The 15,395-nt window shown below is 42.6% G+C and overlaps 1 protein-coding gene across 1 annotated transcript in view; it reads left to right on the forward strand.

Moving 5' to 3' along the window:
* LOC143131358 (progressive ankylosis protein homolog) overlaps positions 1 to 15,395 on the forward strand; it is a 32,927-nt gene that overhangs the window by 12,776 nt on the left and 4,756 nt on the right. Inside the window, exons 9-10 of the mRNA XM_076290953.1 lie at positions 7,802 to 7,931; positions 8,075 to 8,198. Of these exons, the coding sequence (XP_076147068.1) occupies positions 7,802 to 7,931; positions 8,075 to 8,198 (254 nt within the window). The remainder of the gene's footprint in view (positions 1 to 7,801; positions 7,932 to 8,074; positions 8,199 to 15,395) is intronic.

Here is a 15,395-nt window from a genome sequence, read left to right on the forward strand (position 1 = left end):
TTGAAGTTTGGAGAAACGGAAAGCAGAGGACAGATACAATGAAAAAACTTTGAAAGCAGAGGACAGATACAATGAAAGAACTTTGAAAGCAGAGGACAGATACAATGAAATAACTAGAAGTTTGGAGAAATGGAAAGCAGAGGACAGATACAATGAAAGAACTTTGAAAGCAGAGGACAGATACAATGAAAGAACTTGAAGTTTGGAGAAACGGAAAGCAGAGGACAGATACAATGAAAGAACTTTGAAAGCAGAAGACAGATACAATGAAAGAACTTGAATTTGGAGAAATGGAAAGCAGAGGACAGATACAATGAAAGAATGAGTTTTGAGAAATGGAAAGCAGAGGACAGATACAATGAAATAACTAGAAGTTTGGAGAAACGGAAAGCAGAGGACAGATACAATGAAAGAACTTTGAAAGCAGAGGACAGATACAATGAAAGAACTTGAAGTTTGGAGAAATAGAAAGCAGAGGACAGATACAATGACAGAATGAGTTTGGAGAAATGGAAAGCAGAGGACAGATACAATGACAACTTGGAGTTTGGAGAAATGGAAAGCAGAGGATGTTCCCAGTCAGGACAGAAAGCAACAAGTGGGTGCATGATGTGAGAGAGGATAGATTATACAATTATTATTATCATAAACAGAAGTAAATGACTGGCATCTGTGAATAGTCTGTAATATGTTAAGGTTTTAGTCAAGCTATAGGCTATAGGGGGGCGCATCAGACATTTGTGCTCAGGTGTCTATGATCTGGTAATCCAGCACTGACTAGGACGCCATAATTCAGTATCCTGATGGCTTGTGGATAGAAACTATCACAATGTCTAATGCTAACTCATGCTTAAACTGCTTGGCCCCCACATTGCTTGCAGCTATATTTGGGGGCCAAGCAGCGAAGCTGCGAAGGCACCCATTGTGTTTCTATCTTTTCTTATTATTATACTTTCTTCCGCCATGGAAGTCAATGGCAGCCCATAGAACCGTCTGGTGAAAAGTTGTGAAATTTGGCACACTGATTGGGGACAGTCTCATGATTAATTTCACCAAGTTTCATACCGGCACCTTGAGCGCTCTAGCGCCACCAACAGGCCAAAATTGGACTTGCGTTCACGCACGTAACTTCTGACCTGTTTACCCGATTGTCAAAAATGAGGTATCATTGGAATCCTTGGACCAAGCCGAGTTCAACGCACCCTATGACGTCATTTTCCGCCATGATGGATTTTCCGCCATTTTGGATTTCATCAAAATCCCTTAAAACGTATCAGAGGTCACAAATTTTATCCGATCGACACCAAACTTCACAGATATCATCTACAGACCATGCCTCATTAATGCATTGCTTTTTGTCTTCGGAACTAAAACCGTTCGCGCGTAACAGCCAATCGAAATTTGCGGCGAAGCCGCCAAACAGGAAGTGAGCTCATATCTCAGCAACCCATTCGTCTATCATAACCAAACTTAGTCCATGGACTCAGGACCCCATCAGGGGGAAGCTCAAGAAATTTGGTGACCTTTGACCTCTAAGGGGCGCTTTAATTAAGAAACATGCCTTTTGGCCTGTAGCTGCTGTTGTGCTTAGAATTAAAACGCACTAGTGGTGTCTGATAATACTGTTAGAGGTCCTTAGGCCGACACAAGCCAACTTGTGATGTCATCGTAATTTATTCGACCGCCATATTGGATTTAATCAAAAACATCAAAAAGTTTTCGCAGGTCACAAATTTCAGCGGATCCTCACCAAAATTGGCGGAGACCATCTTCAGACCATGCCTTATCAGTGCCTTGCTTTTTGGAACAATTGACAAAAGCATTCGCCCGTAACAGCCAATCGAAATTGGTGGCGAAGCCGCCAAACAGGAAGTGAGCTCATATCTCAGCAACCCTTTCATGTATCATAACCAAACTTACTACATATATTCATGACCCCAGTAGGAGGACGCTCAAAAAAATTGGTGACCTTTGACCTGTAGGGGGTGCTGCAATTAGCAATATTGCATTTTGATGTGTAGTTGTGTTTTATCAATCTTTTATTTTTTGATGTGAAACTGATGACAACATGTTCCATCCAGTTAATTCTAATGCGTGCGTGCAAGAGCAGGGCAGGGCAGGACGGGGTGGGACGGGCTGGCGTGATTAGGTGGGGGGGGCTGGCTGGCGGAAGCAGTGGCAAAACTCAGCCCTGTTTCAGCCCTACAAAGTCAGTTATGTTTTGATGTGAAAGTTGTTGAAAGTGTTAATCGCGGATGCCTGCTGAGTTCTATCTTGTCGCCGTAGCTACTCCGGCCTATTCTGCTTGGCCCCCTCATTGCTGCTTGCAGCTATATTTATTATTATTATATGCAATGGAAGTCAATGGCAGCCCATAGAACCGTCTGGTAAAAAGTTGGGAAATTTGGCACACTAATTGGGGACGGTCCCATGATTCATGTCACCAAGTTTCATGTCGGCAACTCGAACCCTCTAGTGCCACCAACAGGCCAAAGTTGGAAGTGTGTTCACTCACGTAACTTTTGACCCGTAGGTCCGATTTTCAAAAGTCGGGTATCGTTGGAATCCTTGGACCAAGCCGAGTTCAACGCACCCTATGACGTCATTTTCCGCCATGATGGATTTTCCGCCATTTTGGATTTCATCAAAAACACTTAAAATGTATCAGGGGTCACATACTTTCTCTGATTCCCACCAAATTTTACACAGATCATCTTCAGACCAAGCCTCACAAAAGTTATCACTTTTCGTCTTCGGAAGTATTACCGTTCGCCCGTAACAGCCAATCAAAATTTGCGGGGAAGCCACAAAACGGGAAGTGAGCTCATATCTCAGCAACCCTTGCATGTATCAAAGTCAAACTTGGTGCATGGACTCAGGACCCAATCAGGGGGACGCTCAAGAAATCTGGTGACCTTTGACCTCTAGGGGGCGCTGTAATTAAGAAACATGCCTTTTGGCCTGTAGCTGCTGTTGTGCTTAGAATTAAAACGCACTAGTGGTGTCTGGTAATACTGTTGGAAGTCCTTAGGCCGACCCAAGCCAACTTGTGATGTCATCGTAATTGATTCGGCCGCCATATTGGATTTAATCAAAAACATGAATAAGTATTCGCATGTCACAAATTTCAGCTGATCCTCACCAAAATTGGCAGAGACCATCTTCAGACCATGCCTTATCAGTGTATTTTTTTCTGGAACAATTGACAGAAGCGTTCGCCTGTAACAGCCAATCGGAATTTGCGATGAAGCCGCCAAACAGGAAGTGAGCTCATATCTCAGCAACGCTTTCATGTATCAAAACCAAACTTAGTACATGGTCCTCAGGACCCACCAGGAGGACGCTCAAGAAATTTGGTGACCTTTGACCTCTAGGGGGCTCTGTAATTGGCAAAAATGTATTTTGGCCTGTAGTTGCTGTATTATTCTGCAATGGAGGTCAATGGTAGCCCATAGAACCGTCTGGTTCATCCTGATGATGCACAAATAATTTGGTGACCTTTGACCTCTATGGGGGCATTGAAATCACAGCAAGCATGATAATATTTCAATCGATCTTTTATTTTTGATGTGAAACTGATGACAGCGAGTTCCATCCAGTTAATTCTAAACCGTGCGTGCAAGAGTGGGGCAGGGTGGGACGGGCACGGGCGATTGCGGCGGTGGGTTGGCTGGGTGAGGGGGCGGCGACACTCAGCCCTGGTTCAGCCCCACAAAATCAGTTCTGTTTTGATGGGAAACTTGACCTTGTAACTCAAGCAATCTTGGGTTGTATGGCATGGAACTTGCTGTGACTGCTTAAGGCTATATGTCTGATGCAACGGCATTGACTTACATGGCAAATCTGGCCTGCTTGGCCCCCTCATTGCTGCTTGCAGCTATATTATATTATTGCTATTCTCCTTATTATATAGTCTGACCAACAAACAATATTGCATTTTATTTTGTTGTGTGTTCTTAAATAGTACAAAAATGGTGCAAAAATTAGCAATTCTGGAAATATTCAAAGGCCTTGAGCTACCTCTAGATATTGTAGGAACAATTCAAAATTTTGCACAGTGTGTTTTTATTGAGAGTTGAACATTTCCACATTTTAATTTTTTTTTACCCCATATAAGGACCACACTCACACTCACACTCACACACACTCTCACCACAGTTCTCTGAATGTGAAGTACCTCATGTACACATAGCATTCCTGCTGTGTATTTGAATCTGAACTCCTAGAACAGGAATTGTTCGGCACGTCAGCCCTTATCGTTTCGATTGGCCACAATTACTGCACTGTAAGCATTCTTGGATGAAGGCCTTTGCAGATATACAAGAAAACAATTCAATTCAGTTCAAATGTATTGGTCACATACAATTCTGGGATCTCTTTCTTTACTCTGGACTTTGCTCTCCTGATGTACAGTACATTTCCTCCAGGTTGGGTAGTGCACTCCTGGTGGTACGTTCAGCTGTTCCCACTACTCTCTTTAGGGCTTTACAGTCTTGCTGAGTGCTGTTTCCATACCTAGCTGTTATATTCCCAGTAATAATACTTTCAATGGTGGCTCTGTAAAAGTTCTTTGCTGATGTAGCCTAAAGTACTTTCAGGTGTCTGAGGCCTATTTTTTACAGTCTATGGTCTGAGGTGAAAAAGACACTGGCATGCCTTTCTCACCAGTGAATCACCATGTTTGGTCCAAGTCAGATCTTCGGAAATATGAACACCAAGATATTTAAAACTCTCTAGCCTTTCCACCTGACAGTCGTTGATCTGGAGTGGTTGGTAAACTTTCTGCTGATCACACCTGAAATCTTGTTGGTGAGCATGGCATGGTCGGTTATGTCTGCTTATAGCCATGCAGAATGACTTCAGCCTGGATGTTGTGTTATACTGGTGTCTGACTCAAGCCTTGTCCATAGTGGAGTGGAACAGCAGTCTCTGAAACCCACCGAGCAGTGATGGAGCAGCAGTCCTAGCAGTAGGGATGGAGAGGGCATTGGTTGAGTTGGTCCTGAGGCTTATATAACTTGCCAGAGCAGTTTTGTTTTCCCTGTTTCCTAAAGGTATTAGCCCACATGTTGCTGCATGTTTGACGCCCTTCAACTGGGTGAGTACATGCCTCTGGATTGTCCCATCATGGGGTGGCACACACAGTGTAGGTTTGGACAGGTACTGGCAGAGATGGGTGCAGCTGGTAAAATAGCTGGGAATAAATGTGGCAGAGAATACGCTTGTCCCTCAGACTTGAAGTTTAAGATCCCTGTGGGTCAGGTTATATTGTATGTTAAAGATTTTACTTGTGCATATAGAGGCTTGTGTGAGATTATTATGATGTGCCAATTCAATACACAGAGGTGCAGTCTTGCATCTCTACTAACTGGAGATGAAATCTTTTACACTTCAAAACAAGAACTTGCTGAACAGTGTTTTTTGAAGCTTGCAGAGCAGACAGCATGACAGGCCTGTTTTGTGTATTTAAAAGAATGCAGGTCACATTTCTGCTGCATGATTAGAGTTGACAGGAGAAAAACAAGAAGGTGTAATGTTTTTGAAAGTATCTCTGCTCCAGCACAATTCATAATGCACAGTGTGGGATTGTCACCATAGCTATACTTATGCCAAACGTACCAAGTGGTTGTCACTTGAGGGCATATATTTGCGTAAAATTGTTCCCTTCTCTTCTTTCCATGAGCTGTTTCACAGAGTTTTCCTCATAAAACAGGAATTCACAAGGAAAAGCGGTTGTGTGTGTGTACATGACTCAAAACCATGTGTCAACAGGTAAATTGTAATTGTGTTTTGGTCCCTCAGTCTTTTATGCGTGAGTGCACCTGTGGTTGCATTATGCAGAATATTGCAAAACCAGCCTGACTGTCTTCCCACATGAAATGAAGATGAGTCCGTGTAACCCCTGACAGATCATGATTTATTAACTAAAAACCACCAGTCTGCCCAGTTCCCTGCATTCTTTTAAGCTCTGTGCTTGTTTTTGACCTCAGATGAAATGAGAGAAAGAGGTAGAAGATAGAAACCAAATGGCAGCAGCGGCGACGACGACAACAACAACAACGGCAACCTTGAGTGCATTCTGGGGCTCCGAAGAGCACTGCTGCTGTAATTGTGTTTGTCGAAACAGTTTTTCACGCTTCAAAAACAGGATGTTGGTGGCTGGGGCCTGGGGCAGTGGGTGGGGATCGAGAAACCCAGGTTGCCAGATGTGGCTGCACGGCATGGTAAACAAACAGGGCAGGGCCTGTTGCCAATCACAGTCCTCCATGGCTGCTCAGAGCACGCTCAGTCCAGCCACACAGAGAGACAGCCCAAGAGAGAGAGAGAGAAGCGAGTGAGAGGTTGGGTCCAGTCCTAGATTGTTGAAACATTGTTTGGCTTTGTTGTAACATGTCCCTAACACACCTGTAAAAACACTTTAGCCTGGAAAAGGCAAGCTCAAGTGTGCACACAGGTACACAAACATACAAAGTTGCCCTAGAGCAGATGATACAAGATTGCATCCAGTAATACACACTCACACTCACACTCATACTCATACACGCAAAGGCTCTGTTTTAGACAGTGGAATGCAGAGACAATTGTTTGGTGATTTTGTGGTGATGTGAAGTGATGGGTTGTGAAATGAGACCTTTGTATTTTTGTGGGAAGCAATGAACAGTTTGAATTTGGACCACATTTGTTGGCTCTAGCTTATGCCTTTTTTTTTTTTTTTTTTTGTAGACTCAACATTTTCCCCACAGCAACAGTCATTTTTGAGACATCAGACAAAACATGATGCAGAATTGAAACGAAAAAACATTATGCTATGACTAATTAGACTGTATGTATATATTTTACATGTACTAATCTATAGAGGTATGTATGGATACAACCTCCTATCTAATTATGGTGTTGTCGGTCAACATGATCTGACAGTGTTAACAACATTGTTTTCACTAAACAAATTTGTTTACCTAGTAATTGGTCTGTGGTCTTATGTCTATGCCAGCTGCTAACAATCTGTCAAATTAATGAATCCAAAATTTCCAGTAGTTGTGAAACGTTCACAAAAAAACTTCAGTGAAATCAGCACATCAGAGGATTGCTTAAGGTAAAATTGCCAATGCAATTACAATGGTTTAATTGCGTTACTCATCATGGTTGATGCTTGCATGAGAAATACTACCCAAAACAGCAGCAATTATATGGGGGCAGACTTTGGCCATTGCGTTGCAAAGTTTTCCTCATGAACCCATCATACACTGGTAGGCAAATTGGGAAAATATTTACATGCTTTTTCTTTTTTTATTTGAATGTTTCAATGTTCGAGAACACACCAGCTTTTGATTATGGTAAGTAGCATCAACTACTGATCTGGAGATCTTTCCAAAAGAGAAAGAATGATTAGGCTACTGTCACTTTTGAGCAGGTTGAATCTGACTAAATACAATGCTCAGTGCTATACAGTGGATTATCCAGTCTCTATGGTCTTTTTTTATGGACGGTTGCAGGAATCCATTTTGTTATATTAAATATTGTTATCTACAGCCAATACACGTTATCTGTGCAGCTCAAGTAGTTTCTGTTTCTCTCGCACAGACGTGGACACACTTTGAATAAGCGTACCACTACCTCCTAATATTAGTTAAGGTGGGAGTGGTGTGTTTGAGAAACACTGACTTAGACTAAACAGATCCAGATATGCTGTCATTACATCACCATTTCTTGCATGGTAAAAACAGGTGGGGTTGTAATTGAACAAAGCTCAATCAGTGGAACACAATTGCATGATGGGTGAATCTTGCTCTGCATTGTCCAGATGTGTTTCATATTGTTCTGGAGTCCTGGAGTATCGGAGAGCATCTTGGTGAACATTATTGGAGTCGATGCGTCATTTGCCCGACTCTGCGTCACCCCTCTGAGGATCTTCTCCTTTTTCCCCCTGCCAGGTAAGGCGGTATTGACAAATATATTTTAGACTGGATGTTATGATATTTGGGAAGCATGCATGTAGTATTTGGAAGGATGAAAGGGTTTATTTAATGCTCTCTCTGTGTGCGGGGATGTGTGTGTGTGTGTGTGTGCGCCACAGTGTGTGTCCGTGCTTGCTTGACAGGCTGGCTCATGACACTGAAGAAAACATTTGTCCTGACACCCAGCTCTGTGCTTCGCATTGGAGTCCTGATCATCGGCCTTGTGGTACTTCCTTATATTGGGTGAGTGTGCGTTTGCGCGTTTCTTGCAGGGAGTCCCTTTCTCATAGGAGAGGCTTACAGTAGCTGAAACAGAGGAAGTGTGTCAGTGAATCAGTGGATGGAACTTTGACCCATGAAGTGACTAAGTCACGAAATGCATGACTGCTGCATTTTCGGAAATCTTTTAAATAAAGCACAGCACCGTCAGTGAGGCAATATTGAGACTGGCTATGATTCACTCACATGTCTGAAGTAGGGTAGATGATAGATAGATAGATAGATAGATAGATACTTTATTGATCCCCAGGGGAAATTCAAGGTCACAGTAGCATACAGACAACACACACACATTCACTAACAGCAGAAAGTAATTAAATGTATATAATATAAAAACACAACTAAGCACAGGACAGTAGAAAATAAATATATACTAAATACTAAATATACTAAAATACAAATTATACTAAATAACACAATTCTAAAAAACAGTATCCACATAGTGGGTGATTAATCAAACAAGATGTGCTTGCAATGACTGAGGCAGGGACTGAGCCTGTGATTCTCTGTGCATAAGGTAAGGTAAGGTAAGGTGCTCTGTGTGAATGAGTGTCATGATGATTGTGCAAATGAGTAAGTGCAACAGTGCAAGAATAAAGTCTATATATATATATATATATATATATATATATATATATATATATATATATATATATATATATATATATATTAAGGAAGGTATAAGTGTGGTCACAGTTCGGCTGTGGCATGGAGGGAGGGGTTGTGCATATGTGCTAATATAGCCAGGGTGCGATTTGTGTAAAAACCAAGTCAAGTCAACTTTATTTCTATAGCACATTTAAAAACAACTGAGTTGAACCAAAGTGCTTACAAACAAACATAAAACAATGACAATGGTACAACAACAATAATCACATAACATGGGGGGAAAATAAATAAATAATTGAAATAATAATAAACAAGTTGGTCAAAAATAAAATAAAGAATAAAGAGTGTGTGTGTGTGTGTGTGTGGGGGGGTATTAAGGTAGATTAAAAGCTTGGGAGAAAATGAAAGTCTTTAAGTTAGACTTAAAGCAGTCAATGGTTGGAGAGGACTTAATATGTACAGGTAGACTATTCAAGAGTTGGGGGGAAACAACAGAGAAGGCTCCATCACCCTTAGTTTTAAGGCGTGTTTTGGGGATATAGAGAAGATTCTGAGATGAAGACCTAAGTGATCTTGGAGTGCTGTAAGGAATTAGTAGGTCACCTATGTAACTAGGTGCCAGACCACTGAGGGCTTTGAAGACAAAAAGTAAAATTTTAAACTTAACTCTGTGCTCCACAGGTAACCAGTGCAGCTTAGCCAACACAGGAGTTATATGCTCACGTTTCTTAGAGCCACTTAATAATCTAGCTGCTGCATTTTGAACTAGCTGAAGTCTGTTGAGAGTGGAGTGGGTCAGGCCTGCATATAAGGAATTACAATAATCTAGTCTAGAAGTTATGAAAGCATGTATAAGAGTTTCAAGATCGGAGAAGGACAAAAAGGGCTTCAGTTTTGCAATGGTTCTTAACTGAAAAAAGCTGCCTTTGACCACACTATTTACTTGCTTATGAAAATTTAAAGAGGAGTCAAAGAAAACCCCAAGATTCTTTACTTCACTGTGGCAGTTTGCAGAGAGAGGTCCTAGTGCATTTTTCAAGATAGAAACATCGCTTGGAAGGCCAAAAATAATTATATCAGTTTTACTTTCGTTCAGTTGAAGAAAATTTCTTGCCATCCAGCATTTGATGTCACTGAGACAGTTAAAAATATTCTCCAAAGAACAAATGCCATTAGTGTTAACAGGCAGGTAAAACTGAGTGTCATCTGCATAGCAGTGATACTGAATGTTATACTTTTTAAAAATTGAGCCAAGGGGTAGCATATAAAGAGAGAATAGAAGAGGGCCCAAAATGGAACCCTGAGGAACACCACATTTTATAAGGGCAGAGGAAGAGGAGAAATTGCCTAAACTAACTGAAAATGATCGATCACTAAGATAAGAAGAGAACCATTGCAAAACAGAACCCTGGAGACCAACTTCATCCTCCAAGCGTTTTAATAGGATGTTATGGTCAATGGTGTCAAATGCTGCACTCAGATCAAGAAGCACCAAGAGGGCACAAGATCCAGAATCAACTGCTAAGAGAATGTCGTTTTGGACTTTAAGCAAGGCCGATTCAGTGCTGTGCAGAGATCTAAAACCTGATTGGAATTTATCACATATATTGAACTCACTCAGATAAGAAGAAACCTGAGAGAGGACAACCTTTTCTAGTATCTTTGACAGAAAAGGTAATTTAGAAATAGGCCTATAATTCTTCATGTCACTGGGCTCAAGGTTAGGTTTCTTAAGTAAAGGTTGCACAATTGCAGAGGGGGGGAGGATTTTGAATAAGTTTGTAAACCCCCCCCCCCCCCAAAAAAAAAAAAAAAAAAAAAAACCTTTGTAAGATTTTAGTTTTAGTTTACCGTGGTGTATGACTTTAAACAGCAAGTGTGCTTGGTATGATGATCAGCTCCTCTAATGCAGGGTAGGACTACGTTTTGACAAGCATACAAATTCACCTTGTTCTTGCCCCATCTGAAATGACCTCTACTTTTGCTGCCTCCATCCTTTCTGTATTTGTTGTGTAAAAAAACGTTGTATATGATGGCACTGAAGTCTTATGTTAGTGAATTGGCTAACAGTGTTAGTTGGTAACCAAATAGCCTAGGCCCTACACATTGCGCTACACGCTGCGTAGGCTACGTGCATTCTCTCTCCTGCTGATTTGCGTTCAGTAGCCAAGTGCGTAATATTGCAAAAGTTGAAAAAATAAATGTGTTTATTGTAGCCTACAGAAAATAAATAGCAACTTGAAATAAAGGGCAACTTGAAGTTTTATGAAAATAATTTACGAACCAGAACATAAAGACCATGAAGCTTCTATTTCTTGCAGCTGTTAAAACACCCGCTAGATAGTTTAAATACCCACCAACATTCGTTTTTGCAGTACAGATTATTTCAAGTAATTTGTCTACTACTGGCTGATTTATCAAACGAGTGCTTTCTCGTTCGTCCTCCGCAAACTACAGGTGTTTCGGTAGAGAGCCATTGAATAAGCGATGCCAAGCAATTTTTTTGTTGCTTTTTTGTTGCTTTTTGTGACATTCAGCAAATATCTCCTCATTTAATGTAAGTTCCTTCGGACAAAAGGCCTACGTTCTACTCTACGTGCAGTTGTCCTCCATCTCAGTTGCATCAGTTTTCTAATTTTGAAGGTTCTTAAACATTATGCTTCACTGAATCCTTCTCGTTTTCTTTCATTTTTCATTTGTCGTATGATGGATTACACACTCGACATTCTGAAATGTCCTGCACGATCAAGGCCAAATTAAGTTATCACGCAGCGTTTCTGATGTCAGATTATTATGTAGGCTAGCCTACTAGACTGTTCTCACGTTGCAGTGCTTTACATGTACTTATATGAAGTAGCATTAATCAATATGAGGGGCAGAGGGGGATAAATGTTGTCCCCCCCGACGATAAAAATAATTTAGCAGAGGTAGGGATAGGAAAACCAGAGGGGGGGAAATCCTCACCATCCCCCCCTACAAATCGCACCCTGAATATAGCACGCAAACAGTGAGGCAGAAGACAGTGGTAAAAAGTGGCTAGTGGACAGACAGTTCAAGACATGGAGGTGGTGAAGAGGCAGACGAACTATGCGGAGAAGTCTATTTCTCCTCTTCCCTTAAGTGAAGCATTGAACAGTTCAATGGCCCTGGGGACAAATTACTTCCTCAGTCTGTCTGTTGTGCAAGGCAGTGAGCGAAGTCTCTAGCTGATCAGGCTCTTCTGCTTAACAGTAGTGTTGTGGAGTGGATGACACTCATTGTCCAAGTCAAGATGTTGATCAGTTTGTTCAGGGTCCTTTTCTCAGCTATTGAAGTGATGCACTCCAGTTCAGCTCCCACTACAGAGCCAGCTTTCCTTACCAGCCTGTCAAGTCGCCCTGCATCCTTCTTCTTTGTGCTTCCTCCCCAACATACCACTGCATAGAAGAGGACGCTGTCAACAACAGACTGGTAGAACATCCTGAGGAGCTTGCTGCACACATTGAAGGAGCGCAACCTCCTCAGGAAGTACAGCTTGCTCTGCCCTTTCTTGTAGAGTGCATCAGTGTTGGCTGACCAGTCCAGTTTGTTGTCAAGGTGGAGACCCAGGTACTTCTAGGTGCTTACCACCTCGACATTGACCCCATCAATGGAGACTGGTAGCAGAGTGGGCTTAGACCTGCGGAAATCCACCACCATCTCCTTGGTCTTTGAAGTGTTGAGTTGGAGATGATTGAGTTTGCCCCATTGCACAAAGTCCTCCACCAGGCTCCTGTACTCCTCCTCCTGCCCGTTCCTGATACACCCCACAATTGCAGTATCGACAGAAAACGTCATGCCACATGCAGAAGTCAGATGTGTACAGGGTGAACAGGACTGGAGAGAGCACAGTTCCCTGTGGTGCTCCGGTGCTGCTGATCACAGTGTCAGAGAGACAGTTCTTCAGTCTGATGAACTGTGGTCGCTCAGTCAGGTAATCTGTAATCCAGGTTACCAGGTGTACCAGAGCGTCCACCCCATCTGCAAGAGCTTGTCTCCCAGTCTGAGGGGTTGGATGGTGTTAAAAGCACTTGAGAAATCAAAGAACATGATTCTCACAGCACTTTTCCCCTTGTCTAGGTGAGAATGTGTCCTGTGTAGAAGATAAGTGATGGCATCGTCCACGCCCACTTTCTCCTGGTATGCAAACTGTAACGGGTCTAGTGCATGGCGTACCTGGGGTCTGAGCATACCTAAGACCAATCGCTCCATTGTCTTCATCACGTGATGTTAGAGCGACAGGTCTGTAGTCATTAAGCTCACTAGGATGTGGCTTTTTAGGGACAGGGGTGAGACATGATGTCTTCCACAGTGTTGTAACTTGTCCAAGGTGTAGACTCAGATTGAAGATGTGCTTCAGTGGCTCCCCCAGTTCAGCAGCACAGGCCTTGAGTAGCCTTGGACACAGTCTGTCAGGCCCCGCTGCCTTATTCGTGTGCAGTTTCTTTAGCTTCTTTAGCTCTCACTTGATTTGCTATGATGATGGGGGTGGAAGGGGAGGGGTGCATCTGGGATCTGTGTGTCTGATGGCTGTTGACTGAAGTTGTTGTCGCCTCATTGTTCGTGATCGCCATGTGGGGGAGGGGTGCAATATCCAGTGATGGTGGGGGTACGATAGCCTGTGATGGTGGAGGTGAGTGTTGCACTGTTATTGAGGGGGTGTGGTGGTGGGGGCTGGGGCTGGGGGATGACCACCTCCTTGATGTCCCTGTCAAGGCTGCCAGAGTCGTGGACGCCTCAACAGGCACAGGCAAGGAGGCGTCAGGCGGGGGCAGAGTGTGAGGTGATGGTGGCTTAGGTCATTGGGTGTCACCAGGATGGGAGGTGGGGGTAGGGCAGGCACGCAAACAAGAGCAGTGCCTGAGTCAGCCGGGGGTGGTGGACAGACCACTTCCATTGGAGCTGGAGCAGGGCAGTCAAACCTGTTGTAGAAGTGGTTCAACTAGTTCGCCCTGTCCAGGTCCCCCTCGCCAGAGCTGCTGCTCTTCTTCAGGCCAGTGATAGCCTTTATGCCGTCCCATGCCTCCTTCATGTTGTTCTCCTGCAACTTCTGTTCCACCTTCCTCCGGGTAGGAGGAACTTTATCCAAATGCAAGAGTATAGGTCAAACATGACCGCACAGTGTGGTTAGCACCAAAAGGACTTCATGTTTTTGTTTACGTTCTTGAGTTCTCTCTTAAAGCAATGTTAAATAGCTGCTGCAGGGAGCAGAAGTAATGTACACGGTATATATTTATGCACACACAAACCACTGCAATATGCAGTGCTGTGTTTGGTCTTGTAATGTTGAAACCTCCAACATCTTTACATTACTTGACATCTTTAGGGTAGACTAACATTATGGATTCTGTGCCCACAGAAATATGTATGTTGTTATGCACATAACCAGACCATAAAGTGGGTATCTATGCCAATCTGTTGACATTAAAATCGTAAAGGGCTGAAGGCCCGGAGGCCTGGAGCTTTCAAAATGCAATATGCTGCTAATGGACTTTCAACCACTGCTATAATCATCTAACCAAATACACACAATGATGAACATGATGACTGATACAGATTCCCTTCACTCAGTGCTGTGTGATTTTTTTATTTATTTTTTTACTTCACAATATTCCTTCTGGGCTCAATTCAAATAAGCTTAAACGTAAATGTAGGTGGTTTCCCTGAGATGAAATGAAGATGACATTCTGATTATGGTTTTGACACAATGATGTACTCTTAAAGGGGTGGTGTGATGGGATTTCATTCATGTTCTGGGAAAGGTTGTTTATGGGGAAGTTTATTCAGGTAACAATGTGATGACCTGAGGGGTATTTCACACTCAAAGTGAACAACCACTTTTGATATAGACAGTGAAGTAAACGTTTTCTTTTTCGAATGGGGAAACACGGCTATTTCTATAAAACAGCGATAGTAGGCGTGGTGGACCAACTGAATGCAAATTTACGCTTGCGCCCACGTGTGAGGGCTTCCTCATTTAGACACGCTACATCATTAAGAAAAGCCCTTGCCACTGTACAGATACACATACAGTATGACCAACTACTTTATATTATATTGTCTTTATAACAGAATTCATTGAAAACACCTTTGACAAATTGCTCTCCATTTCCAATCAGCTAGGCTACTACAGTAGACTATTCATCAAATGTAGGCTATATCAACAAAAGAAGCAAACAACGACTATGGGCTTTTCTCAATATGCGTTCTTTTCTATACTTGTGTTCTCATGAACTTGAAAATCGTTCTGAAACGTCATCAATCACCGCCGAAGTACTGTTCCAATTCACAAGTTCGCATTTATTCAAGAACGCATAAAATTCCCGGAAGTGTTCTCGAATCGTTGGTTTTATCAGAGCCCGTCTACGGAGAGCCTTGCCACTCCGTATTAAGTCCCATTGTACCGAATTTTGGATGCAGTTCCACCAGAGTTCCACTGGGGGCGATCGCCATGAGTGCAGAATGAATGGGAGTCAATGGAGCTAGACGGCTAAATTTGTCTCTTTCACCTGATTGTCGTTGACAAATCTCAGA

This window comes from Alosa pseudoharengus, unplaced genomic scaffold (assembly GCF_046254945.1).
Source record: "Alosa pseudoharengus isolate Yale_2024_CS ecotype anadromous, Long Island Sound unplaced genomic scaffold, YU_APseudo_1.1 YU_APseudo_1.1_scf_18, whole genome shotgun sequence".
NCBI lineage: Eukaryota > Metazoa > Chordata > Actinopteri > Clupeiformes > Clupeidae > Alosa > Alosa pseudoharengus.